Here is a 26,231-nt window from a genome sequence, read left to right as displayed (position 1 = left end):
TGGTTTCCTTCCCACCACACTTAGATGTCAAATTTCTGAAGACAAGATTCAAAATGAATATGTTTACATGATGCACCCACTCTGAAAAGAAGAGTCATACGAGCCACTACGTCCCTCACAGGCGACCAACAGCCTGTCTCACACATTCTAGGTGTCTCTCTATCTGCTGTCCCGTCTGTTTCTGCAAAGCACCACTTTCATGACCTGAGCACCTGCCTCATAAAAGTGACAACCATCACACCTACTCTCCATTTTGTGAGTGTGCTCTCTTCAGTACAGGGCAACAGGGAGCACACAAAGCATCACAATTCAAATACAGCGCAGTGCTTCACAGAGCACATAACAAATCAACATGGAATGCTCAGTATGGAATTCCTCCTCAAAGTCAATTCTGTAATCTCTTCTAATTAGGAACAAGCAGGACTGTTCTGTACATTTTTTAAAAAAAAATATGTAATGCTTGACAAAACTTCATAACACTAGAGTGCTTGAAGGGCAGCAAAAGCCACCTGTTGAAATGTTTTTTGTTCCTGTAACAGTGAATGGCAGCTATTTTAAATTGCCTAAATCGTGGGTGTAAAAGGTCAATGACTTGCAGCTCTGCTGCTGGAACGTGTAAGAATTACTCATTTTGTTAAACGTAGTAGTAGTGCAACGTAAGCCTTCATTTTATACAGCATCTATAACAGATACCATCTCAAGGCATACAGTGCTGTGGTATTTAAATATGCAATTTGTATCACCAGAGCTCAGGGTTTTTTCCTCTTCATCCTTTTCCCACTTCTGTAACCTTCTCCAAATAGGTTGGTTCTACGCCTCCTCTCCTCTTAAGTCCTTTTCTTTTAAATCTTCTTTTACTTTATCCATCCACCTCTACTTTGGCTTCTCTTGCCCTCTCTTTCCCATCTCTTTTTTGCTCACATATTCATCGTCTCTCTCATAATATCGCTTTCCTTAACTTCCTTTGATAGCTCTCCCACTTTTGTTATGCCTCATTTCTTATTTTGTCCTGTTTTGTAACTCCACACAACCTTCTCATTTGCGTCACATCTATCTGGCACTCCAGCCACTGCAAAAAACCTCACACTATTCCAGTGTTGTGCTGAGGTGTCACCCACTACACTCGGGTCCCAGTCCAGGTGGTTCATTGTGTGGTGGGTGCAGCACCAGTCTTAACTTAACTTCTTCTCTTGTGCTCTATTTACTGCCCATGTTTCAGCTAAATTTAGTATTGCTGGGCTTACTACTGTCTTAAAATCCTTACCTTTAACCTTTGATCACACATTCCTCCTGAAACCTTCTTCCCATTGTTCCATCCACACTGAACTCTTATCTCTGCATCTAATTTTCTATCTTAAACTATGACTGATTCTAGATATTTAAATTTATCCACTCTTTTCAATAGCTCTCCCTGCAGGCTTACTTCTGAATCCTGATCATCATTAAATCTCATATATTCTGTCTTCTTAGTACTTATCTTCAATCCTCTATCTTCCAATGCCCTTCTTCCTTCTTCCTCTCCACTTCCTTCTTTCTAGTGCTACACAATACAATGTCATCAGCAAAAAGCATACACGAGGCGGATTGGCCTTTTATCCCCATGACTCGACACATCCATAGCCAGATCAAAAGGGTAAGGACTTAAAGATGATCCCTGGTGCACACCTACTCTGACTGGGATCTTGTTTGTTATCGCAACGCTGTTTTTAGTCCTCGCTCCCTCATACATATTATGGACAATCCTCACATACTTTTTGTGTCCTCCTTTCTCCCACATGAACCTCCAGACTTCTTGACATGGCACTCTATCATAAGCCTTCTCCAGATCAATAAACATCAATATGCAAAGCTTTCTGGTTTTCTTGATGCTTTTCTATGAGCTGTCCGAATGCAAAGGCAGCATCAGGTATTCCTCTACCTTGTAAAAAACCAAACTGTTCCTCCCCTATGGTGATCTCCTCCCTAAGCCTTCTCTATTCAACCCTTTCCCAATTGTCACCGAGTGTGACATCAGCTTTAGTCCTCTATGGTTTACACAGTCCTGAATATCACTATTGTCCTTATAAATAGGGATGATCACACTGTTCCTCCACTCCTCTCGTATTCTTTACTGTTCATAGATCTCTGCATTACATCCCACAACACACCAACTCCCTCTTCTCCTAATCTCTTCCACAATTCTGCTAGTATTTTATCCTGTCTTGTTGCCTTTTCATTTTTCATTCTATTCTGTGCCTCCTGTACTTCCTTCCTACTTATTCTTGGTATTAGTCCTTCATTTACGCAGGGTGACGCACTGAAACAGAAGAAGTAAATGAACAGGCCACTTTGTGGTTTAAAGTTCAGTCCAGTATCCTGACCTGTAAGCCTTCCTGTTCTTTTCTTCACTGAGACAAACAAATTTGTTAAAATGGTGCTTGGAATTTTCCAACAAGGTCAACCTGAGAAAACAAATTGTCCACAGAATGCCATCACAAAAGGGTTACAATTTCAAACAGTCAGCATTAGCATTTTGGCTAATATCTTTGTAATCCTTTGTAATTTAAAGTGCAACTAAAGATATATATATATATATATATTGGTAGGCTTATAAGTCGGCGGAGTACCGCGCGAGGCTTGTATTACGCGTTATAGTGCAAGGATAAGGAGCAATGTGTAGTCAGTGTTTCAGGGTTTGTGGTTTTCCCAGGGGCGTCTGTCTCTATTTGGGGTGCGATCAGCCCTCCAGCTCACAATATATATATATATATATAGGTATAATTGTTCATAAATTGCACACACTGAACTCTTTTATAACAGGAGGTGAATCTCCGGCCCTGGGATTTGCTTAAGATTACATACACGGAAATTAGCAGGTAATCAGGTATCAGAGACAGATCTGACATTCTTCAAATAAATGCAACTGAGTCATCCTAAATTTCATTGATGAGAATCTTACTTTGTGAAAACACCCTGATTTCTTAGAAATGTTCTTTGGCTCATCGGCTGAGGTATCTGGTTTTGACTTTAATAATGGTAATTATTTAAAGTAGGAGGGTTTCCTGTTCTACAGGGGCATTCTAACATTTTAAACTGATTTGATTCCAGACAGCTGGACTTGTGGAACCAGTTTATTAGTTTCTTACAAGAATATCATTTTCTCTCGTCTAGTGAATCTGTAATACCCCACATTTACTCATTTAGCAAAACAAGGAAGAGAAGGAATGAAAACCACAGTAAGTACAACTGAGAGGGGATGCATCACAACAGCATCTCAGAGATTCCTTTTATACATGGTGAGCTGAAAAAGATCCATCCATCCATCCAGTTCAGTACAGTTAGGAGGTCCAGGACCTGGAGTTTGCCCGTACAACTCTGGGTGCAGGAGCCCACTATAGAAGAAGCTGCCCATCTTATACTAGCTCCTAGAGGGTCAATATGGCATCATCAACTGACCTCACTTGCACACCTTGTGGTACCACAGGTCTGCGGCTTGTTATTATCTTTTAATTAAATGAATAACTGATATGCTCGCACTGGGTAGTGAAGCAAGTGTAGGTGATCTGCAGAAAAGATGGCTCATCTCCAGGTTGGTGCAAGGCTGTCAACCAACCGAGCATTATCTTGTTTGCACGTTCAGCCAGTCTGATTGTCTCATCAGTATCCCGGGGCGGCAATCAGACGACCGCACCTGCAGTCCTCCGAAATGTATAAAAGTGGAGTGCAAGACAGAAACAGGTCAGAGGAAAAAAAAGAACAGAAAGAAAACCAGAACAGCAGCACCAGGTGGATGGGCAGGACGAGCCAGGAGGCTAGTGTGGAAAGGCAGCGAGGTTGCTGGTCTCACACAGGAGAGAAGGATCGGTGCTCTAGGGGTGGCTTGCCCCCCTGAATTATTTGTAGAAGAGTGGGTGTGAGCATGGTGAAGTCCTCCCCAGGGATCCAATGCACGGTAGGGGAGTGAGAAGAAAGATGGAAGGACAACCAACCCCAAATGGCCTGGCCAACATTGCTCGAGGCAGCCAAGATGAGGGTCAGGTTAGACAGGGCTGCAGCTGCTAATGTCTCTGCCAGCTAAGCGAGTGATGGGTAACCTGTGGAGGTAAAGTGGGAGTTGCGTTGGGCTTGACCGATGGAACAAGGACCTGATGACTGTGATCGTTTTATTCTTGTTTTAAGTGCTGGTTATTAAATTGCACAGATGTTCACAGTTTTAATGGATTATTTATTTACTGGAGATTCTGCACTGCACTTCTGGACACTTTGTTTTGACTGTTTCTAATAAAAGCACCATACTTTTATACATTTATGCACCTAACCCTTGCTCTGTTTGTGTCCTCATCTGTTGGCTCACCCTTTGAGTACATTATCAGCGGTGGCAGATTCAAGAGGATCCTGGGGTGCAATCAGTTGCGTAAAGCCAACCCACACCATCGCATACATGCTTGGAGAGGGTTGGGAGCGATGGAGGTCTGACTTGGGGGACACAACAGGAAGACCATCTAGACTGAACACAAGCCATGACCAAGCTGGGGAACACAATCCTCAGGAGATGTGAGACAATAGCACTAACCAGTATGCTAATGCAAGAAATGGAAAGCAGTATTATTTCATTTAAACAGTTAGCCTTTGATTTTTATTTTTCCTTTTATTTGTTTTCTGACAATTTACATTATTGAATTTGATTTGCATTACTTTGCTTCTTCTGGCTAAAAAAAGATGATGTTTTGAACTATCTTCTCATAATTTTACCACTTAAGTTAATAATTACACTTTTGAACTTTTAGATTTCTAATAAAGGCTGCCATCAGATAGAAGTTTGTGTTTTATTCAGATTTATAAAATTGGCTTTTGAAGATTTGTATTGTGCTGAGAGTTGCAGCATTTTTCAAACTCTGTGACATAGCCTAAGAAAACATGGCTCTGACGTCAATATATGCTTTCTTTATTCTTAAAGCTAGTCTTAAAATGTAACCTGAGACGTTCAGGTCCTTCAGCTCTTTGCTGTTGGCCTAGATGGACTCCATGACATACAGTAAGACATGTTTCTTTGTACTGTATATTTGTTTAAATAGTAACTGTTTTCAAGCTGTCTAAGAACAGAAAAGACAATGGATCTGGCACAGTCCAAACTTTTTTTTTCTACACCAAAATCAAATGTCATTAGTACAAATTAATAGACTGTAACAGTTCAAGTCAGACCCCTGAGGCACTCCACCTTCACCCAAAATCCAACATTCGCCTCTCATTTTTACTCTGACCCGAACTCCACTTTTGTATATTACATTTGATGCCGATGGCTTTAAGGATTGTCATAGAATTAACATTAAATTAACATTGGATGTAGAACTGTTGCAGATGCCTTTAAAACTCTGTAACTATGTAAATTAAGTGATACAGCTTCTTTTCATCTCACATCTTAAAGATATGTTTCATAAACTCAAGTTGTTGTTTATTTAGAATTCTATTTTCATAAAAGTAGTCTTCTCATTTATTTCTGAATACAGCTTCCATAAGCTCGCACCAGACAAAAAAAAATGCTATGGAGGCTTAATGGTCAAGTCAACTCCTCTCTACCAGTCTCTACTTTCATAACAGATGGCTCCCATGGACAGATGGCCATCCCTTGACCTTTTCTGGTTAACATGAAACTGTACTGGAATGACGGTGGGCGACTGCCTTCCGGTTTGCAGCATCCCTCTGCTTAGGTGTCATGTGTGCAATCACAGGGCTACCTAGGAATTACAGTTCCTATGGGTGGCCTTGTGGATGTGCCTCCCAACAGCTTCCTTTGGCAGAAGCTCCCCTATCTTAGGAAGGATCCACCAGACCAGGATAAGCTTCACAAGTCCAATATTGTAGTACCAGAAGTACATAAAATAAGTCATCCCGCCTCACCTAGGAAAGGAGGAGGACAAAGCTCATCAGGGAAGGAGTGCAGGAAGACAGTGTGGAAAAAAGAGGGGAATAGCACTACTATTTTTTGAAGAAGCCTATAAAAGGGTATTTTGCCAAATTAGTGTTTATTTTTGCCTGTCTGTGAGGTTGAGTCTGAGCCATGGCGGTGTGAGAAACCTCTCTGCGGTCACAGTATACAGACATTTGAGATTCATTCTATACTTATTATATTATTATATTATATATATATATATATAATTATATTATTATTACTACTCTTATTCTATGTTAATGTCTTTTTTTCTCTTTTCTTCATCATGTAAAACACTTTGATTTACATTAATTGTATGAAAATGTGCTATATAAATAAATGTTGTTGTTGTTGTTGTGATACAATTGTATTTTTAGGCTTTCAATAAATCATCCTTGGTAAAACGAGCTTTTATTATTATTTCATACTACACCATTAACCATGGCATACAATGCATTTAGTTCACGTAAAGTCCCGGGAGGATGACAATAAACAGCCCAATCACACACAGCCTGCTTTGGTCACAATCTAGCATTGTCAGTTTTGCTTGGGTAATCTATTACTGTACATGTATAAAATACAAAAAAATATGTATTTTATTTTGCTCATGGAAAACCGGATTGTGCCGCTTCTATAGTCTTGGACATGTCAAGTAAATCCTGTATGTAGATGTAAAGTTTAAATAGTTAAGGCAGAGTGACACACTTTGCCTTTGGTTGCCGTAAGAGCCAATATGACTAAAAGCTCCTGATAGATAATAATAAAAAAACCCCGTAGGGTGCTGTGATATATCCACTTCTCTTTATTTAAAAAAAAAAAAATCTGCATATTAATTAACTTAAGCCCACTGCTAAATTCAAATGAGGGTGCTTGATCTGCTGTCACATTAAGATTGGAAAATGGTTATGAAATATCATAAGACTTTCAGATTCACTCAACCTTTTATATTCAGGGTTAACCCGAGTATTACAGAGCATATGACACTGAGAAGCTTTTCAAACACTACTAGTTGCAGTGTTTGGGGTCTTTAACCTACTATCAGAGTCAACAATAGTAAAACCATTGTGATTCACAGGAAAACCATGTTGGGGAAAAAGCAGAAGAAAAAGGTCCATCCTCCACCCTCAAAAGGGTTGTAGAAGGCCTACAGCCGACTGCGAATGGGGTAGCAGCCCATCACAGGTTGCACTTACACCCATTTATACAGGGCCAATTTAGAGTCGAAGATCAAATTCATACATAAGGCTTGTGATATCAAGGAAAATGGAAGTACCCGGAAAAAAAACTAAGCAGACACAGGGAGAAGAAGCAAACTTCATACACAGACAGAGTCTGAGCCAGGATTTGAACCAAGGAGACAGAAACACTCTGCCTTCAAGTTTCCCAGAGAAATATATTGACAAAAGGCTTTTTTTTAGCCTGTATTCATTACTACGCGACGCCCGCCGTAGCAAATGGCGGTGTAAGAATAGGAAAAGAAAATGGTGGGAAAGGAATTCAGAAATCAAGAAGAAATAAATACTTCATGAAAGACACAGTTGTGAGTAGGCGTTTTGGTGGAGACGACAGATAATGAGTCGAAAGATCAAACACTAGAAAAAGACATGTACAACTGACCGTGGCTGAAGACTGGTTGTTAGAATTATTGTGAAGAGTAAACAGATGTGGTATGAGGAAGGCCGTGCTTCCGAAATTCGACTACGTAAATATCATCAATAACAACCCCAAAAAGATGTTGTTGTAGAATATCTCTAAGTAATTCCCACAGCTTAATCCAAAAGACTCGTACCATAATATCGGGTTTGTGCTCTGGTCTTTGGGTATCCGACAGTGCATGTCCAATTTCCGGCCAAGCAGGGTTACAAGTGAAAGTGATAAATAAATGAGGCTTTCCGAATAAAAGTGGGTAAACCACAGGACCGGAATTCAAATTGAGCGTGGAAATCTGTTTACAGGATTTGCCTATGGGATAGATGAAAATCGATTTCATGCATGTGTTTGTATGATTTAGCGAAGGGGTTGATGGTTCTGACCATGGAATCTAAGTGGAGAAGTAAATTTTCGCCTAATGCAGAGTTTGCTTTATTTTGTAAGCGTACCTCAGTAGCTTGTCGAGAAATGCTGTCTCAGTTGCGTGGGGGCGGGACCGGTTTTGAAGAGGAGCCGCTGGCAGCATGGGGAAGGGTTTGGAAGTGTACGAATAGGAATCGAGAAATGCCGTGATGGCTGTGTGTGAGCAGGACCGGTTTTGAAGAGGAGCCGCTGGCAGCATGGGGAAGGGTTTGGAATTGGACGAATAGGAATCGAGAAATGCCGTGATGGCTGTGTGTGAGCGGGACCAGTTTTGCAGTGGAAGCAGTATGAACCAGAAGAGAAATATATATAAGAGATTATAGATTATTCCAAGCTTATCGTATTTGTGTACCTAACATTAAGGTACTGACGATGGACTTTTGGAATTTTATTGCAGTCTGAGTCACTCAGACATTTTATTGATTAGGATGTGTTGCATATTTGTGTTGGGGCATGATGTCTATTTTTTATTGTGTCGTAAATATAGTATAAGCCTATAAATGTGAAGAAGTTCAGTATCATATCAGACACAAATTCAAAGAATTCCACAAGAATGTGTCACCTTGACCTTCCTGCAGAGGGCGCATTTGTTACACCACAATGAACCCAAAACTGGGTGGAGAGCAGAGATTTTCTACAAAAGGATGGCACACCCAGTTCAGACAATTCAAAACATTTTGCTTGAGGCTAAGCCCAACAAAAGTGATTTCCCTGTCAACATGCAAGTTGGGAAGGAGGCTAAGTTCTTGGTGCACCTGTCACTTGTATCTCCTTGAACAGATTTGACAGGGGGTCTCTGCTTATAGCGGTTTATTTTGCTGTCTCACAGCTCAGCAAGTTAATCACGTAAGCACGCTCAGAAAATTGTATGCCATCTCCTATTTGCAAACATATCTAATAGTTCATGCTAGCAGTAAGACTAGTTCCTAACTGGCTTAATTGACACTCTGTTCTTCAGATATAGCTAAGAAAGTTCTCTCTCATGTTAACTTACATGGGGTGAAAGACTATAACCATATCCGAGTAACTATGAGAATCTGACATAGTAAGAAAGTAAGCAAACACTATATAAATCTAACACAGAGGTTAAAATCACTGGTAGGATCTACTCCTTTTTTTAAGACCACCAGGAGCCTTTCATGCCTCCTTCTAAACCGGACGTCTCCTCTGCTAAACCTTTACAACCTTCTCAGATGTCCTCCGACAGGTGCGGCCATCCTTTTAACTGGCTCATTTCTCTTGCTGCAACCCTCAGCCTTTCAGTGGGGACCCCATGAGCTTTACTGCTATCTACCACTGCCATTCCCTGGTGTCTGTAGGAGCTGAGCACCTAAGGAGCAGGAGTGACACTGCTCCTAGAGCCCCTTCCGCTCACTCCCCTATAGGACTACACCTGACCTGCCTACCTCCTGTCTGTTGCGCCAACTCAGCCACAGTCCTGCCTTTTCCTTTAACTTCCCAACTCCTCCTCCCTCTCTTTGTCTCACTCGGGCTCTTTTTATACTTCAGTGGCCACAGGTACCTAATCAGGCAACTCAGACTGCTAATGAGTGTAAATGACCAAACTGCAAGCATCTGCACATGGAAACTTGCTATGCCCTCCACCAGTACCCCGGGGTTGGTACACTGTGTACACTCTTATGCCCACCCCGATCCTCAGTGCACCATTTTGAATTTAAACTAACACACCGCCACAGACCCCTATCTCATCTTACCACACACGTTATTGAAAATATCATCCAAGAGATCTCTTGTTATCTTTAAGATATGTTCTAGACCAAATTGCACAGAGACACAACACAGCACAAATTACAAACCTACAAGAATCTTTTAAGATTGTAAATGGAAGCTGACGTATCCTGGTGAAGCGAATGACTTGAATTACTTTTAGTGGGATACAAGGAGTGCAAATTAAATTGAATTCACTGGGAGTCTCAGTTTAGTGTTTTCCAGGTAAAAATGTAAAGGCATGGATAAGCTGCCTTAGGTCTGGATACCCAGAATATTGAATTGGCCGGTTCTTCTTCAACTTCTTCTTCTGTTATGACATATTAATGGAAACAGGGGTTTCCTTATATTTCAGATCTAATCCTAAAAACATATATTTGAACTACATACAGTGGTGTGAAAAACTATTTGCCCTCTTCCTGATTTCTTATTCTTTTGCATGTTTGTCACACAAAATGTTTCTGATCATCAAACACATTTTACCCATTAGTCAAATATAACACAAGTAAACACAAAATGCAGTTTTTCAATGATGGTTTTTATTATTTAGGGAGAAAAAAAATCCAAACCTACATGGCCCTGTGTGAAAACTAATTGCCCCCTGAACCTAATAACTGGTTGGGCCACCCTTAGCAGCAATAACTGCAATCAAGCGTTTGCGATAACTTGCAATGAGTCTTTTACAGCGCTCTGGAGGAATTTTGGCCCACTCATCTTTGCAGAATTGTTGTAATTCAGCTTTATTTGAGGGTTTTCTAGCATGAACCGCCTTTTTAAGGTCATGCCATAGCATCTCAATTGGATTCAGGTCAGGACTTTGACTAGGCCACTCCAAAGTCTTCATTTTGTTTTTCTTCAGCCATTCAGAGGTGGATTTGCTGGTGTGTTTTGGGTCATTGTCCTGTTGCAGCACCCAAGATCGCTTCAGCTTGAGTTGACGAAAAGATGGCCGGACATTCTCCTTCAGGATTTTTGGTAGACAGTAGAATTCATGGTTCCATCTATCACAGCAAGCCTTTCAGGTCCTGAAGCAGCAAAACAACCCCAGACCATCACACTACCACCACCATATTTTACTGTTGGTATGATGTTCTTTTTCTAAAATGCTGTGTTCCTTTTACGCCAGATGTAACGGGACATTTGCCTTCCAAAAAGTTCAACTTTTGTCTCATCAGTCCACAAGGTATTTTCCCAAAAGTCTTGGCAATCATTGAGATGTTTCTTAGCAAAATTGAGACGAGCCCTAATGTTCTTTTTGCTTAACAGTGGTTTGCGTCTTGGAAATCTGCCATGCAGGCTGTTTTTGCCCAGTCTCTTTCTTATGGTGGAGTCGTGAACACTGACCTTAATTGAGGCAAGTGAGGCCTGCAGTTCTTTAGACGTTGTCCTGGGGTCTTTTGTGACCTCTCGGATGAGTCGTTTCTGCGCTCTTGGGGTAATTTTGGTCAGCCGGCCACTCCTGAGAAGGTTCACCACTGTTCCATGTTTTTGCCATTTGTGGATAATGGCTCTCACTGTGGTTCGCTGGAGTCCCAAAGCTTTAGAAATGGCTTTATAACCTTTACCAGACTAATGGTTCTCAAATACTTCTGTTCTCATTTGTTCCTGAATTTCTTTGGATCTTGGCATGATGTCTAGCTTTTGAGGTGCTTTTGGTCTACTTCTCTGTGTCAGGCAGCTCCTATTTAAGTGATTTCTTGATTGAAACAGGTGTGGCAGTAATCAGGCCTGGGGGTGGCTACGGAAATTGAACTCAGGTGTGATGCACCACAGTTAGGTTATTTTTTAACAACGGGGCAATTACTTTTTCACACAGGGCCATGTAGGTTTGGATTTTTTTTTTCTCTCCCTAAATAATAAAAACCATCATTTAAAAACTGCATTTTGTGTTTACTTGTGTTATATTTGACTAATGGTTAAATGTGTTTGATGATCAGAAACATTTTGTGTGACAAACATGCAAAAGAATAAGAAATCAGGAAGGGGGCAAATAGTTTTTCACACCACTGTATATGTTACATTATATGTTTTTGGGCATATTGCAATATATTTAATTTGTGTTTATCCTTATATTAGGACTCTGAGCACTTATCACAAGGCACTTTATAAAGCAAAGACTGTAAATGTTCTAACAAAATGACAAATGTGTAAAGTAAGCACATTAAAATTTTTTGTATAGAATTACACTTCCTGTTAATAACGTCAGGAGCAGCAATGAGCTCCCTTTAATTGCTCAACACTAACAAAAATCCCCTTTTTTCAATTATGTTACAAGTGCCATAAACACAGTGTTATCTTTTTTTAAACACTTCCTTTAATCCCAGAACAGAATCCTTATGGAAAGCCCCTGTGCTGAGATACAAACAAGGGTATGACAGTGTGGCTCTTCTATACCCCTTTTAGCACAGATCAGATCAATTTGCCACTCCATTCAATTTATCTTCTATTATTCTGATTCTTGGAGGAGGCTGAAATTTTTATCCTGTAGCTCAAAATCTTTAAAGCACCTTGGAGATTTCTTCTCAAAGGATAAGGAGGCACCTGAAAGGAAAGATCACCCTTTGACATAAGTTTGTTAATTTTAACATCAGCCCAAATAATTTTATTGTTTAATTAACTTGATAATCTGTAGGATTTCTCCAAAATGCCTATTTTTAACATGAACTGAAATTTGTCTCTTTATACATATAGTACCAGGCTGTTGTACCGTATTAGCCATTATGGATGTAGTGAAGTTAAGCAAAATTACACATTTTATTGGCTAACTAGAAAGATTACAGTATGCAAGCTTTCAAGGCAATTCTGGACCCTTCTTAATTACATCTTGCCTGAAGAAGGGGCCCGAGTTACTTCAAAAACTTGCATACTGTAATCTTTCTAGTGAGCCAATAAAAGGTGTCATTTTGCTTAACTTTTCTTTTTATACATGAAAGCAATAAAAGCTTATTTTGTGATGATGATGCAGACCCTCTGCCTTGCCATAATGTGAAAAGAAGACTAAGTATCACACCAGACAACAAAGGAAACTAAAGGGCAGGCCTCAAGATAATCAAGGTGCTATAAAAATAAAATGCATTATCATCATTTAATATTAATCAGACCAAAGTAGCACACACTTCACTGCCTTCAGAAAACCCCAAATAAGCCATGGACAGGAGGAGCTCGTGGGGTCAGCCAGCATGGTGAACTCAATGGCTTTCTCTTGATCCTTCTAGTGTCTGCAGATCAAACACATACAGCAGAGCTGAACTCTCGAGTCTTTTGACCCAGAAAAGGTCAGACAGGTGAACATTACAGTTGGTGCCGGGGTGAACTCGTGACATGGTATACACAACCTAAACAATGTTTAGCCTATCATCGGCTCATTCCATTTATATTCAATATTATCCGTCCCCCGCGGCTCCACCCACATAGTAGTGAAACAGGACAATGAGGAGGGCCCCACCCGACACCCTACTCATGATGTCACACTTTCCTCTCTCCTTGGCCTGCAGCCTCCATATCTGATTAGCGTGAATATATCGCTCCTGCAAGTGAACTATGATTCTTAGAGCGATGAGTTGCAAAATCAACTGGAATGTTCAAGCAAATTATAGAAAAAAACCACAATCTAAATCCGTTAAGTAGTCCTCTCATGAAACGTAGACAGACAGACAGACGTTGGATTTTATATATATATACTCACTTCGCTCGCCAAACACCTCAGCGGCCTGCGCTACGTGCCAGCCACTTTGGGTCTTTGCTGTCTGCGTATGGAGATCTTTTCAAATCTTTTAATCCTCACGGAAACATTTCTTCATTGGGAAGAAACACTTATTTTCCCTGATGGCAACACGAATTAGACGATCTACAAGTCTCTGACTTAAAATTTTAATCCAAACAACATATTTGATCTCTTTTCGCTGTTCGGTTATTTCACCGAGTAATAATTTCCAGTTGTTTGTGCTAATGCGATCTTTACTATCCTTTTTTTGAGACTTTAGAATTTTAGTACTTCCATTATCTCTAGCCTGCTCTGCATGTGTACTGCGCCAATGTTTTTGAATTCTTTACGACATTCTACTTTGTCATCTGCTCTTTGTCTTTTATTTCCGGCCCCTGGCGTGGTTAAATCTCTTGGCACAAAGTCTCGTCTCGCAGGACATGAAAGTATATCTCTGAACAAGTCACATCTTATCCGTGGATAAAAGGTCTCGTCCCAGGATTTTTTTTATTATAATAGAGAGATATATAGAGATGGCACATCTTAAAAATACATGAAAATTCTGACAGACTCAAGGAACAGACCAGTTCTGACATGATGCCAGTCCATCGCCGGCCATATTCACTCACACACACCCACCCACACACATTCACATTCCTTGAATGGAAGAATGTGACTGTAAATGGTGGCTGGTGGTGGTCGGAAGGATTGGTGGCGCCAGTGTTCGGCAGCCTCGCCTCTGTCAGTGCGCCCCAGGGCAGCTGTGGCTACAAAGTAGCTTATCATCACCAGCGTGTGAATGTGTGTGTGAATGGGTGAATGACTGTTGTGTTGTGAAGCGCCTAGGAGGGTTCTTGAATTCTAGTAGGCGCTATATCAAATACAGGCCATTTACCATTTACCATTAAATGCCTACTTAAGTGTAATTTTCAGGGTAGGCTACAGACTATTCCATCATCACTAGTATAAGACAGAAATTGCTCTACAATGGGATGGCAGTGCATCACAGAACATATTTAGTCACACACTCACATTTACTCATACCAGCCAGACTTTAAGTCACCATTAACTTCAGACGAAATCAAAATTGAAATGGATGGATTGTGGAACAGTTACGATAAGCACTACCCAAGGATCTCTGTCACCAAGTATAATATATATCACAGCATTTATTGTCATTCTATATTTGCATTTTTACGCCTTGTGTTTCTCTCTGTAAATAATGAGTTGAGAATATGATACTTTATTTAGAAGATGTTACAAAAACATCTTCTACACAGGCTTTATTACAATAGCTTGTAGAGAAAGAACAGGTGGCATCTGACAGGGCAACTAGCAGGGGGTGCCACCAGATAGAACTAGGACTTCACAAGGTCGCCATTGTAAACTTTCTTTGACAATAATAAGTCACCGAGACTGCAATGCTGCCAATGAGGTGGCAATGGAAGTCAAGGAGTTAATTATACCAAACCATATACAACTGGATGGAGGGGTGTGGGGAACCACGTTAGCAGTTCACCAGTCCATTAAAGGACAACCCTGAGGTCTGAGTTGGATGGTAGGAGGAGATGCGCCTGCTCACTGGAGATGACTGGCTAAGTAAGGAGTGCCTAACCCTTTAAATCTCAGCTGGGCTTTGGAAGTACAGACGCAGCCTGGTCTGCTAGAAGGTGCTCTAGACATATGGCTACAGGGCTTCAACACAGCATATGAAAGCAGGCAGTCGCTTTTGAAGCTGCCCCAAAGTTAATCTGTGGATAAGAGTATAACACTGCCCCAGCACCAGTCTTATATTGAGCTTAGTGAAGGGGGGCTCACTGGAAAGGGCTCAACTGGAAATAGAGAGGCCAGAACTGGGAGATAGCTGGAGGGAATACAGGGAGTGCTTTGTGTGATACTTGACTGAAGAAGTCAGCAACCACCCCAGCGCTTAGAAAAAGGCCCATTTTGGTAGGCGACAAAGGCAGCAAAATTGTTTTTCCTTTTGTAAAACTGCTTTATGTTAACTCCCTTTGTTCATTCTACACTTTCTTTTCTTTCAGATAACAATGGAAACTAAAGAGTAGACTTCAAAATAATCAGAATGTTATATAAATAAAATGTATTACTATTATTATTATCATTTAATATTAATCAAACCAAAGAAGCACACACTTTAGGTTAGGTTAGGTATTTTGGCTTCCTTGCCTTTTTTGGGGTCCATGCTGGTTCATGAGTGTACCTTATAGTACACACGCTTTTGTAAATCATATTCAAATCTAAACTTTAATACATTACTCTCTACATTTCATTAAGTTACTATATTTATAGATGATTTTTGTTTACTGGCATTTTCAGTAGTCTATAACAGAATTAGTCAAACATCTTATCTACACGATTTTAGTAATATATTTTATTTATTTAGCACCTTTTCCATGCTCAAAGTGTTTAACAAATATTCGAAGGAATACAATAGGAATAAAAACATTCTGCACAGTCTTCCAGAATGTCAAAGGCATTACACATGCTTTACTCCACTAGTATCAGAGAAGAAAGAACACAAATACACAGACTCCACGTTCTTTAATAATGATAAGGAACTCCAGGGAGCACATCAATTCTGGTCACAGCACCATAAAATAAAAGAGAAGCTTATTAAAACCTTAAGTTTTACAAAAACAGGCACAATACCACCCACATTCAGGCTTGTAATGCGTTACTTTGGTTATTTTAACTTCAGCTGTCTTTATAACTTATTACCATAAAAAAAGAAAATTCCACCTAAACCAATTCAAGGCACTGGGTATACCTAAGCCTACCTGAGCAATGCTGGATGCAAGGCAGAAACCTGCGGTGGACAGTCCAGTCCATGCCATGGCCCACTCACACACAAGCCCATGCAGGACCAGTTTAGAAGTCTTAATTCTTCTTATATATAAACGTCTATGCATGGAAGAGTGTGTGTGTGTGTGTGTGTCTGTCCAGCCCGGAAGTGAGAGGTGGAGTCGGGGAAAGGGCTCCACCTCCGAGGAAACAGAAAATTTGCTTAGCCACTAATAATACAAGTGAGGCCAGCACGTCAGCAAAACGAAACCTCAGAAGAAAGACATGGTCGCTTATAGCCGCTAACATCTGCAAAACTGTATCCCTTTTACTTTTCCTCCCACCGCTAATGCACAAACGAGGTGAGCACGTCAGCAAAACGAATCCTCCTAGGATAGAGATGCCCAGAGTAGTTCCTTTCAATTACCCAACATCTTTTTCTGATGATTTCAATACTTTCTAGGACCCTGGGCTTACACAGTTAGTTAGGTAATAATGCACATCTATAGGCCCACACAGACACAGAGAGGCCATGCAGATTCCACACACACAGACATTGACTGGAAAAGGAATTCAAGTAGGGCTGGGTGATATGGTCAAAAACATTATGATTACTTTTACTGTACTAATCTATATCATGATAAATATCAAAACCGAGTTTCATATTACTGTAAGAGTATCTTATTACAACAGACTGAATAAGCAAGATGTTTATTATACCTTAAAATAGGATTAAATACATTGAAATTTTCCTTAAAACTGAATAGTTTTCAATTAAATAACTGCACTTCCTTACAGTACCTGAAATTAACAAGTTATGTAAAAGCGCAAATATATTTACATGCAAACATTATAGCAACATAAGCTTATTATATATGGATTACCTAAAAAGTAATAGACTATCTTACAGACAGACCTCAGTATGTGCGTCTCGGCAACTGCAGGTCTGACATTGTGGTCAGCAGCACAGGAGCACCGCAGTGGACTGTACTTTCTCTGGTCCTGTTCAGCCTATATACATCGGACTTCCAATACAACTCGGAGTCCTACCACGTGCAAAACTTCACTGATGACTCTGCTATCGTGGGCTGCATCAGGATTGGGCAGGAGGAGGAGTATAGGAACCTAATCAAGGACTTTGTTAAATGGTGCGACTCAAACCACTTACACCTGAACACCAGCAAAACCAAGGAGCAGGTGGTGGATTTTAGGAGGCCCAGGCCCCACCTGGACCCTGTGACTATCAGAGGTGACTGTGTGCAGAGGGTGCAGACCTATAAATACCTGCAGCTAGATGATAAATTGGACTGGACTGCCAATACTGATGCGCTGTGTAAGAAAGGACAGAGCTGACTATACTTCATTAGAAGACTGGCGTCCTTCAACATCTGCAATAAGATGCTGCAGATGTTCTATCAGACGGTTGTGGTGAGCGCCCTCTTCTACACGGTGCTGTGCTGGGGAGGCATCATAAAGAAGAGGGACACCTCTCACCTGGACAAACTGGTGAGGAAGGCAGGCTCTATTGTAGGCACAGAGCTGGACAGTTTGACATCTGTGGCAGAGTGACAGGTACTGAGCAGGCTCCAGTCAATCATGGAGAATCCACTAAACAGGATCATCTCCTGACAGATGAGCAGCTTCAGCGACAGACTGCTGTCCCTGTCCTGCTCCACTGACAGACTGAGGAGATCGTTCCTCCATCACACTATGTGACTCTTCAATACCCTGGGGGGATTATGGGGATTTTTTAAACGTTAACATTATACAAAGTTATTGTTTGTGTTACCTGCATTTTAATCACTCTTTAATTTAATATTATTTTTATCAGCATGCTGCTGCTGGATTATGTGAATTTCCCTTTGGGATTAATAAAATATCTATTTTATTAAACATCAAAGGAAATGTAGACAAATGTGTCTCAGCTATTTTAAGATGTCATGGATAAAAGCGCCAGCCAAATAAATAAATAAATAAATTACTTAATTGAATAAGCATAAAATTATGTTAAGTGTCCAAAGCACTGCAGCGATTCCTTTGTTCACCCTCATCCTTGGCAATGCTCGCTTTGCTGCCCGCTGTTAACCAGACCTCGCCATCCTCTCTAAGCCCCAGGATCACAGGGCATCCTCGGGCACCACTGACATAACTTTTTTGCCATGTGATCCCTTCGCAAGAAAGTTGTGCATGGCTCCGATGTCCGAGTCAAATATAAATCTATGGTAGTCTATGGTAAAAGATCTCGCGTCTTTCAACTCAGCCTCCAACCTCGGCTGATATTCAGTTTAAACCTGTGTCAGCACAGTATGAGAAAAATGTTTTCAGCCAGGAAGTTGACAGCTCGAGTCGAGGACTTACAAAAGTTTCCTAAACACTCACTTGGCATCACATCTTTTGCTATGAAGTTGGTGCACTTATTCGTGGTATCCTGGTGCCGTTTTGATGCTCAGTTTTATGGGGTCATGAGTGAATACGTCGACCCGCCGGACCGCTGTGGAGGTACCACGCCATTGTTTGAGCGCTGGCGAGCCACATCCGTGGAGTGCTCTTTCTGACAGTCTTCATAAGGAATTCGATCGGATGGTAACTTTGGTGCTGAGGAATAGATTTGTTGCGTTGGCAATCTCTTTAGGTACGTGGCAACAGCATATCAGGTTTATTAGTGTTTGGTCCGATTTATGATAACCAAAGCCACTGCCACATTTTGGTGCCCCTTCCTTGGTGTCATCTCTCTTCTTCAGCAGCTAATAAAATTTCCTCCTCGGCTTCGCTCGCCAGACAGTCGTCTTCGTACGTCTCTCCTCTCACTATTCTGGACCACGTTTTTAAAAATGACCGCACGTTTAATTCAGGAGAACATGCCAAAGGCCAAAAAGACTGGCTGATGTGACGTTTCTGCAAGACTACATGCTTCGTGACAGACCATGAGTGTTATCTTGACGAATGAAAAATGCTTTTATCATTTTTTTTAACCTAAGCTTAGCATCATTATCGAAAAAAAATATTTTTCACGAAAAACATCGAGAACACTAAATTCAAGCTCGAAATACTGCATCCATGAAGTGGGCAGCAGCAGCACTAACCACTGTGCCCCTCACACTACAGAATGACAAAAGAAAAAAGTGCAGTACAACCATAGCGGTCTCTTAAACTCAAAACTACTAAACCACAATGGGGGATTCTCTACGGTATGTTTCCCACACATTTAAATAATATACAATTTTTTTTCTTAAATTAAACTTGCACAATGTTATCCTCATTGAGTTTAGTCATTTACAGATCAAACTCAAAACAACCTATGTTGATCAAATTGCTTCACGTTAAAATACATTTTAGAAAAACCACAAAAAGCAGGATACAGTTAAACAAAAGACATAAAGCACAATAAAGATATTTGAGGACTCGATTCCAATAAAAGACCAAGGAGAAAGGACGCATTTCAGCCTGGATTTAAAACAGTTGTAGCAGAGCTGAGGGGTGGCTTTTATAAAAGCACACTCAACTTTAAACTTATCCGATCAGACGCTGCGTTGTGTAGTCGGAAATTCTAAACGAAAGCATTGCCAACTCGGAAACACAAGTCGGACAAAACACAGCCAGGGCTGAACTGTCCGAATTGTGACGTAACGACGACCTTTCACCTTGGTCAATTGTTTACAATAAAACATATAACCTGATCAGCCAGAAATGCAATTTTTTTAGTCGAATTGCATTTGCAAGTTAAACCTGACTAATACGTTTCTTTTGTTCTTTATTTTCACAAGAAATATCCTCTATCTTTAAATTGTTTTTTTTTTCTTTTTTTGGCAGACCCAGTAACAAATCATGAGTGACCTTGCACTTCTCCGAATAGTCCAGTGGTCTCAAACTCCAGTCCTGGATGGATGGCCACATTGGTTGCTGTTTTTCATTCTCTTTTCTTAATTAGTGACCAGCTTTTGCTGCTAATTAAATTCTTTTGAATTAATTTTAATTGAGTTGCTCTTTGAGACTCAGATCCTTTAATTGTTTCTTTTTCCTTACTTAGCACCCAAACAATAATGAGATTCAAAATGAGCCAAAACAGGACCAGCAAACTGTGACCATCATGCAATATCTGAAAATAAAGAAAGATGAAGGTCTCAGGAATGCTGATCTTCTCAGGTCCTCAAAACATTTGAACAGTGCTCTTAGAAAAGAGAAAATCAACAATTTCGGAAATTAATGCTTTTGCACAATGAGAGCAACAACAGGCCATGGAATTAAAGAACGGATTTAATTAACAAGAAGAATCAGTGCCTAATTAAGCAACCGGTTGCAGTTTGAGGCCCTGACTTTGCTGGCCTTTTGTGAGTTGACTTACTTCACATTTCATTTCTGTCTGGGTGCCATTTAAGAAAAGAAATGAAGCAATTCAGAGGAACAAATCTTAAAAAAACAAGTCCATTAAAATGAATGGAAAAGGAGTTAACAGCAAAAACTGGCCACCATTTAAGAAAAGGGTTAGAATGAAAACCTGCAGCCATTGTGGCCCTCCAGGACTGGAGTTTGAGACCACTGGAGCAGTCCGACTGGAAAGCCAAGTAAATGCACTGAAGTGGGCAGGTGATTCTTCACATCCCAGTGCTCCAAATAGTCCGAGAACACCGACCTAAGAGGCTCTAAATAGGCGAAATGGAATGTAAAGGTGCTAATTGATTTAGGAACTTAAAAACAAACAATAAATAATCAACTTTGTAGCAGACCGGAGTCCGATAAAGAGGTTAATATAGTAGAAATATGGTCACGTAAACGTGTGACCGTCAAAAGTGAAGCAGCAGCGTTTTGGACCAGTTGTAGATGAGAATGAGGTTCGGTATTCTAATAGAGCAGAAATATAGGCACAGACACCTTTTCAAGATCAACAAGATCAACACTTGAAAAGAAACAAGCCTTAACAAAAGAATTTTCATGTCTGTGTAATTTAGGGCTACCATCAAATTTCACATCTAAATTTTTAGCACAAGGTTTAATGTATAGTACTAGTAAACTGAGATTACTATCAGAGGCTCTATAGAGGCCAGAGAGCCCAGACATTACAATCTTGGCTTTCTTTACATTAAAATCAAGAAAATTTATTGCCATTTTTTTTAAACAGGTTGGATTGCAATGGGCTACCAGTAGTGCTTGAAGTGGGCCGCTACTTGCTAGTACGGAGTACTGCCACTTCTCAGTTTGCACACCTTCACGCATCCCCACTAACAAGCCCATGCCCAGTGCTAGTCGATCACATGTTAGTGTATAACAGAGCTCAAAACTCTTAAGGGGAACCACTACCTGCACCCCGACTTGTCGATAAATGTTAGTGTATTGCATTGCTCAAAAATCTCAAGGTTGAATCAATGAATCTCAATCAGAGAATAGCAGCACTTAAGTAACTCCATTTCAGGCACTGGCGTGGAGGTCATTTATACAAGAATAACTCCTGTTGGAAAAATGAAGAGACCACTGCAGGCCTGTAGTTAGACAATAGCAGCCTGGGTATCCCCTGGCAGGAGTTTTTTGGGAATGCCAGAGTGAGATAGATGTCACGTTGGACAGGGGAACCCCTGAAATCCATTAGATGGAAAAATAAAATGGAAAGATGGGTTTGCAGGCTGGTCTTTTAGAGGAGAGCATGGGCTCAAAGAAGAAGAGGTACCTGGGCCTTGCAGAGGGCTCAGTAACTTGACAGACCTGGGACTTTGTAGGAGTGCTAATCGTAGTGTGAGGTTTATAAAGATGAGTCTGAGATCAGAAGGATCTTTTTTTTTAACTTGGTTTGATATATTTTATTAATGCCTGAGGGGAAATTGTTTTTTCACATAATCTTTGGAGGTCAGAGCACAGGGTCAGCCATTATACAGCATTACTGGACCCATTTAACCTGAAAAGGGCCTTGCTCAAGGGCCCAGCGGATTAGGATGCCCTCTGGCAGTTACAGGATTTAAACCAGCAACTTTCCAGATACCTGCACAGATCCTTAGCCTCACAACCAAGAAGAATGGACAGAGACATACAGGTATAGCCATCTTGATGTATGTTATTTTAGTGGTGAGAAAGTGAGTGAGCAACTCTACCCAGCCAGCTACCAATGTCTTTAGCTTGATGTATGATACTTTGTGTTGTTCCCTATGTCCTCCTGGGTAGTCTTCATTCATTAAGGCCATTGCTTTTACTACTTTAGCCCTTAGAGTTTCCCACACTTGTCATAAACTATAATTTAAAGCATGTAATTATTATAAACACTGCCACATAAAAAAACAAGTAAATGCATTTAACTGTTTAGGTTCAACTAGAATATTTCAGTTGAGAATTAAAAAACAGAACAGAAAACTGTTCCACTTGTCATCAAGCCTCTCCACCCAAGTGTACTTCACCCGACTAGAATACTCATTAGAGAAAGTTAAAAGAGCAAAGCCTCACCTCAGCATTGATATCCGCTCCTAGGGACAGAAGAATCTCCAACATCTGGTAATTTCCCTGCAGCACAGCGATGTGAATGCAAGCGTGACCTGAAAAACACGTGCCTGTGGTTACTGGAAATGCAACAGTGACAGCGTCTTGTGGGATTTCACTACTCTTAGTCATTTCAAAGTTGAGGCTCCTAACAGGTGGGTTGTTTTCACAAGAATTGTGGTATAGCAGGTCTGAGTAGCTGATTATTTTAGTGTCTTACCTGCTTTTCTGTGTTCAGGCTCAAACACAACACAATTCATGGGAGATTATTGAAGCCGAAACTCCAGGCATAACAGTTTCAAGTGTTCTGTTTCACATGCTAGGCCGGTTTAATATGTCATTTATGTAAATGCTAAATATGTACACACAAAAATGGATTTACAGAATAGGAGCAATAGCACGATTAGTCTATGCCATGTGTGTGTTCTTATAGCTTTTTCTTTGTGTGTGTGTGACATGGGCAGCAAACCTTTCATTTCTCCCAAAACAGCAGCCGGAAATTCAAATGAACACAATGAACTAAGAAAGTGAGACATCACAAGTAGTAACTTTGAAAATTCGCATATTATGTGAACGTAATACTTCTTCCCATTACATACAGCATTTTTTTTGACATATGTAGAAACTAGCATACATTGTTTGGCTATTAAAAATGTAATGGGTGGCACAGATCTTAATATGGCTGTCTGACAGCAACAGAGCCCTGAACTTCAACTCTGATCTGGCCATTGTTTTTGCAGATTGCATGTTCTTCCCGTCTCTCCATGGGTTCTTCTCTAGGTACTCTGGTGTTCTCACAAATCACAAAGACTTGCAGTTTATTTTATTTGATTACTTGAAATTGGCCAATACGGATATTTGTGTATTTGTGCCCAGTGATGGATAAGTATTTCATGAAACCAAGAAGGAAGCCTAAACGAACATGGGGTGAAAAAACAACACTGCGCAGCCTAAAATATTACATAACTCGTTAAAATTAAAAGTGACAGGACTTATTAGTATGACTATTGCTTTTGAACTTTGTGTGCAGCATCTTATTATCCATAAAATCGATTGCATGGGTCATGGGAAGCTAAAACTCTAGCTCATCCTCATCCTCATGGGAACAGGGCTAGGACCAGCTCGAGATGGGGAGCCATAATGTTGAAAATGTTTTAAATATATTTTCTAGAATTACTGTTAGAGACACCACACTGCACGTTAACTTAGGAATACACTTCTACTTCTTCGATTCAAAGGTTGGCCAACTAAGGCTGCCCCATTAACATCTGCCTTTCTTTTTGCGCCCCACCACCCAATTCTTTTGATGCTGATCATCTATATATATATATATATATATATATATATATATATATATATATATATATATATAAAAAAAAGTCAATGTATGTGTGTGTGTATGTATGTATGTTCCAGCATCACTTCTGAACAGCTGGAGCAATTTTCATGAAACTTGGTACACATGTTTCTCATTGGTCGACTAGAAATACTGTAGGATGAAATCAACCCTAACCCACCCCCTTCTGGGTAGGGTGGGGGGTGATCTAGCGGTCTTGTGTGCATGTTATCATCTAGTTGACAATCGGAACGACCACCAGAGGGTGAACTGGAGGTGACTGCCAGCATTCTTTATGTCTGAGCACCACCCCGACCCTGTTGCTTTTGAAATTAATTTTGGCCGGGTCATATATATAAAGCAGACTGTAGCAATCTTGCAGTCTTGTACGTATGTTATCATCCAGTTGATACTCAGAATGTTTCTGGTGTGCTCCGTAAAAGCAACCGACAGTTTTATCATGAAAAATCCATAGTATTACTTGTTTGTTGTTTAATGTTTATTTTTGTTAACTATATTTTCATCTTCCATTATTCTTATCTGCGGTGGGTTGGCACCCTGCCCAGGATTGGTTCCTGCCTTGTGCCCTGTGTTGGCTGGGTTTGGCTCCAGCAGACCCCTGTGACCCTGTATTCAGATTCAGCGGGTTAGAAAATGGATGGATGGATTATTCTTATTGTAACAATGTTGTAGTGGTAATAGAATTAAATCAACCTAATAATAATATTAATTTAATCAACATTTTTTATGTTGTCAAAAATTCTGCATGTAAAAATGTATTACTACACCACAAAACAAAAATGAATCTGTCAAAAAAACATAAAAAAAGGCTTTGCTTTTCCCATCGTTTATACACTGCTTTGAACGTATTCCACAATTATATTCTGATTAAAATAGGCTATCTATTATATTATATATAAGATAAGAAAACACTTTTATTTTATCTACCATAAACATCCTATATTCATTTTATGGATTCAGCAGCAGTTTATTCATTAATGAACTAAATGTCATTTATTTCGCAACATCGTAGCTAACGTGTTGGTGTTACAATTTTTTCGTAAAAAAAAGAAATAGGAATTTTTTTTTAATACATTCATTATCAAAAAACGAATTTAACTAAGTTATCAAAATCGAAGGTAAAGTATAGAGCAAAGATAACTATTATATTTAACTTATAATATTTATTTATATGGGTAAAATATTTAAACTTTAATTGATTTTAAAAGAGGGCGGCACGGTGGTGCAGTGGTAGCGCTGCTGCCTCGCAGTTAGGAGACCTGGTTTGCTTCCCGGGTCCTCCCTGCGTGGAGTTTGCATGTTCTCCCCGTGTCTGCGTGGGTTTCCTCCCACAGTCCAAAGACATGCAGGTTAGGTGCAATGGTGATTCTAAATTGTCCCTAGTGTGTGCTTGGTGTGTGTGTGTGTGTGTGTGCCCTGCCGTGGGTTGGCACCCTGCCCAGGATTGGTTCCTGCCTTGTGCCCTGTGTTGGCTGGGATTGGCTCCAGCAGACCCCTGTGACCCTATGTTCAGATTCAGCGGGTTGGAAAATGGATGGATGGATGATTGTAAAAGAATTTCAGTTAGAAGAGACTAATTGGAGATTCGGTCTTGTATGTCTGTTATCATCCACTTGACCGTCAGAACGTTTGGACAATCATTGAAAATTGCTGGAATCAACTTGGACACAGCCTGTTTCTCACAAGGACAACTTTACGTGGCATGTTCAAAGGTATGAAGTCCTAAGAACCTTTATATATTGGCTAAAGATGGAAAAACTAAAAACATTGCATATTATAAGGCACTTCAGTAAACAATACAAGCACATTAGTGTCTTCATTGTTTGTTAATTTCTTTTTATTTTTAAAGTTGTGTTTTTTTTTAATTATATTTTTCCCAAAAAAAATGAAATACTATTTATTTTCCTCCTGGGCAACGCTGGGTATTTCAGCTAGTTGTTTTATATGATAACCTCACTATACTCAGCAATTTTATTATCAAACATATTTTACAGTCTGCGGTGGGCTGGCACCCTGCCCAGGGTTTGTTTCCTGCCTTGCGCCCTGTGTTGGCTGGGATTGGCTCCAGCAGAGCCCTGTGACCATGTAGTTAGGATATAGTGGGTTGGATAATGGATGGATGGATATTTTACAATGAAGAAGAACATAAAAAGAGTATTTCACATGCAATCTCAATCCTGGGCTCTTCTCTGTTACACGCACTT

The 26,231-nt window shown here is 40.2% G+C and overlaps 1 protein-coding gene across 2 annotated transcripts in view; it reads right to left on the bottom strand.

Moving 5' to 3' along the window:
- Window positions 1-26,231, bottom strand: part of LOC120538971 (NF-kappa-B inhibitor alpha-like) — a 54,547-nt gene that overhangs the window by 10,238 nt on the left and 18,078 nt on the right. The window contains exons 4-5 of one of the 2 annotated variants that reach the window (XM_039768626.1): window positions 22,638-22,726; window positions 11,951-12,250 (exon numbers count right to left, since the gene is read on the bottom strand). In XM_039768626.1, coding sequence (XP_039624560.1) covers window positions 12,146-12,250; window positions 22,638-22,726 — 194 coding nt within the window. In that variant the 3' untranslated portion in view covers window positions 11,951-12,145. Of the gene's footprint in view, window positions 1-11,950; window positions 12,251-22,637; window positions 22,727-26,231 lie in introns of those variants that run through there. The other variant, XM_039768625.1, reaches the window with a different exon arrangement.

Source organism: Polypterus senegalus, chromosome 11 (genome assembly GCF_016835505.1).
Source record: "Polypterus senegalus isolate Bchr_013 chromosome 11, ASM1683550v1, whole genome shotgun sequence".
In the NCBI taxonomy this organism is placed as follows: Eukaryota; Metazoa; Chordata; class Cladistia; order Polypteriformes; family Polypteridae; genus Polypterus; species Polypterus senegalus.
The sequence above is the reverse complement of the archived record's forward strand: the minus strand, read 5'-3'. Positions and strand labels throughout refer to the sequence as shown.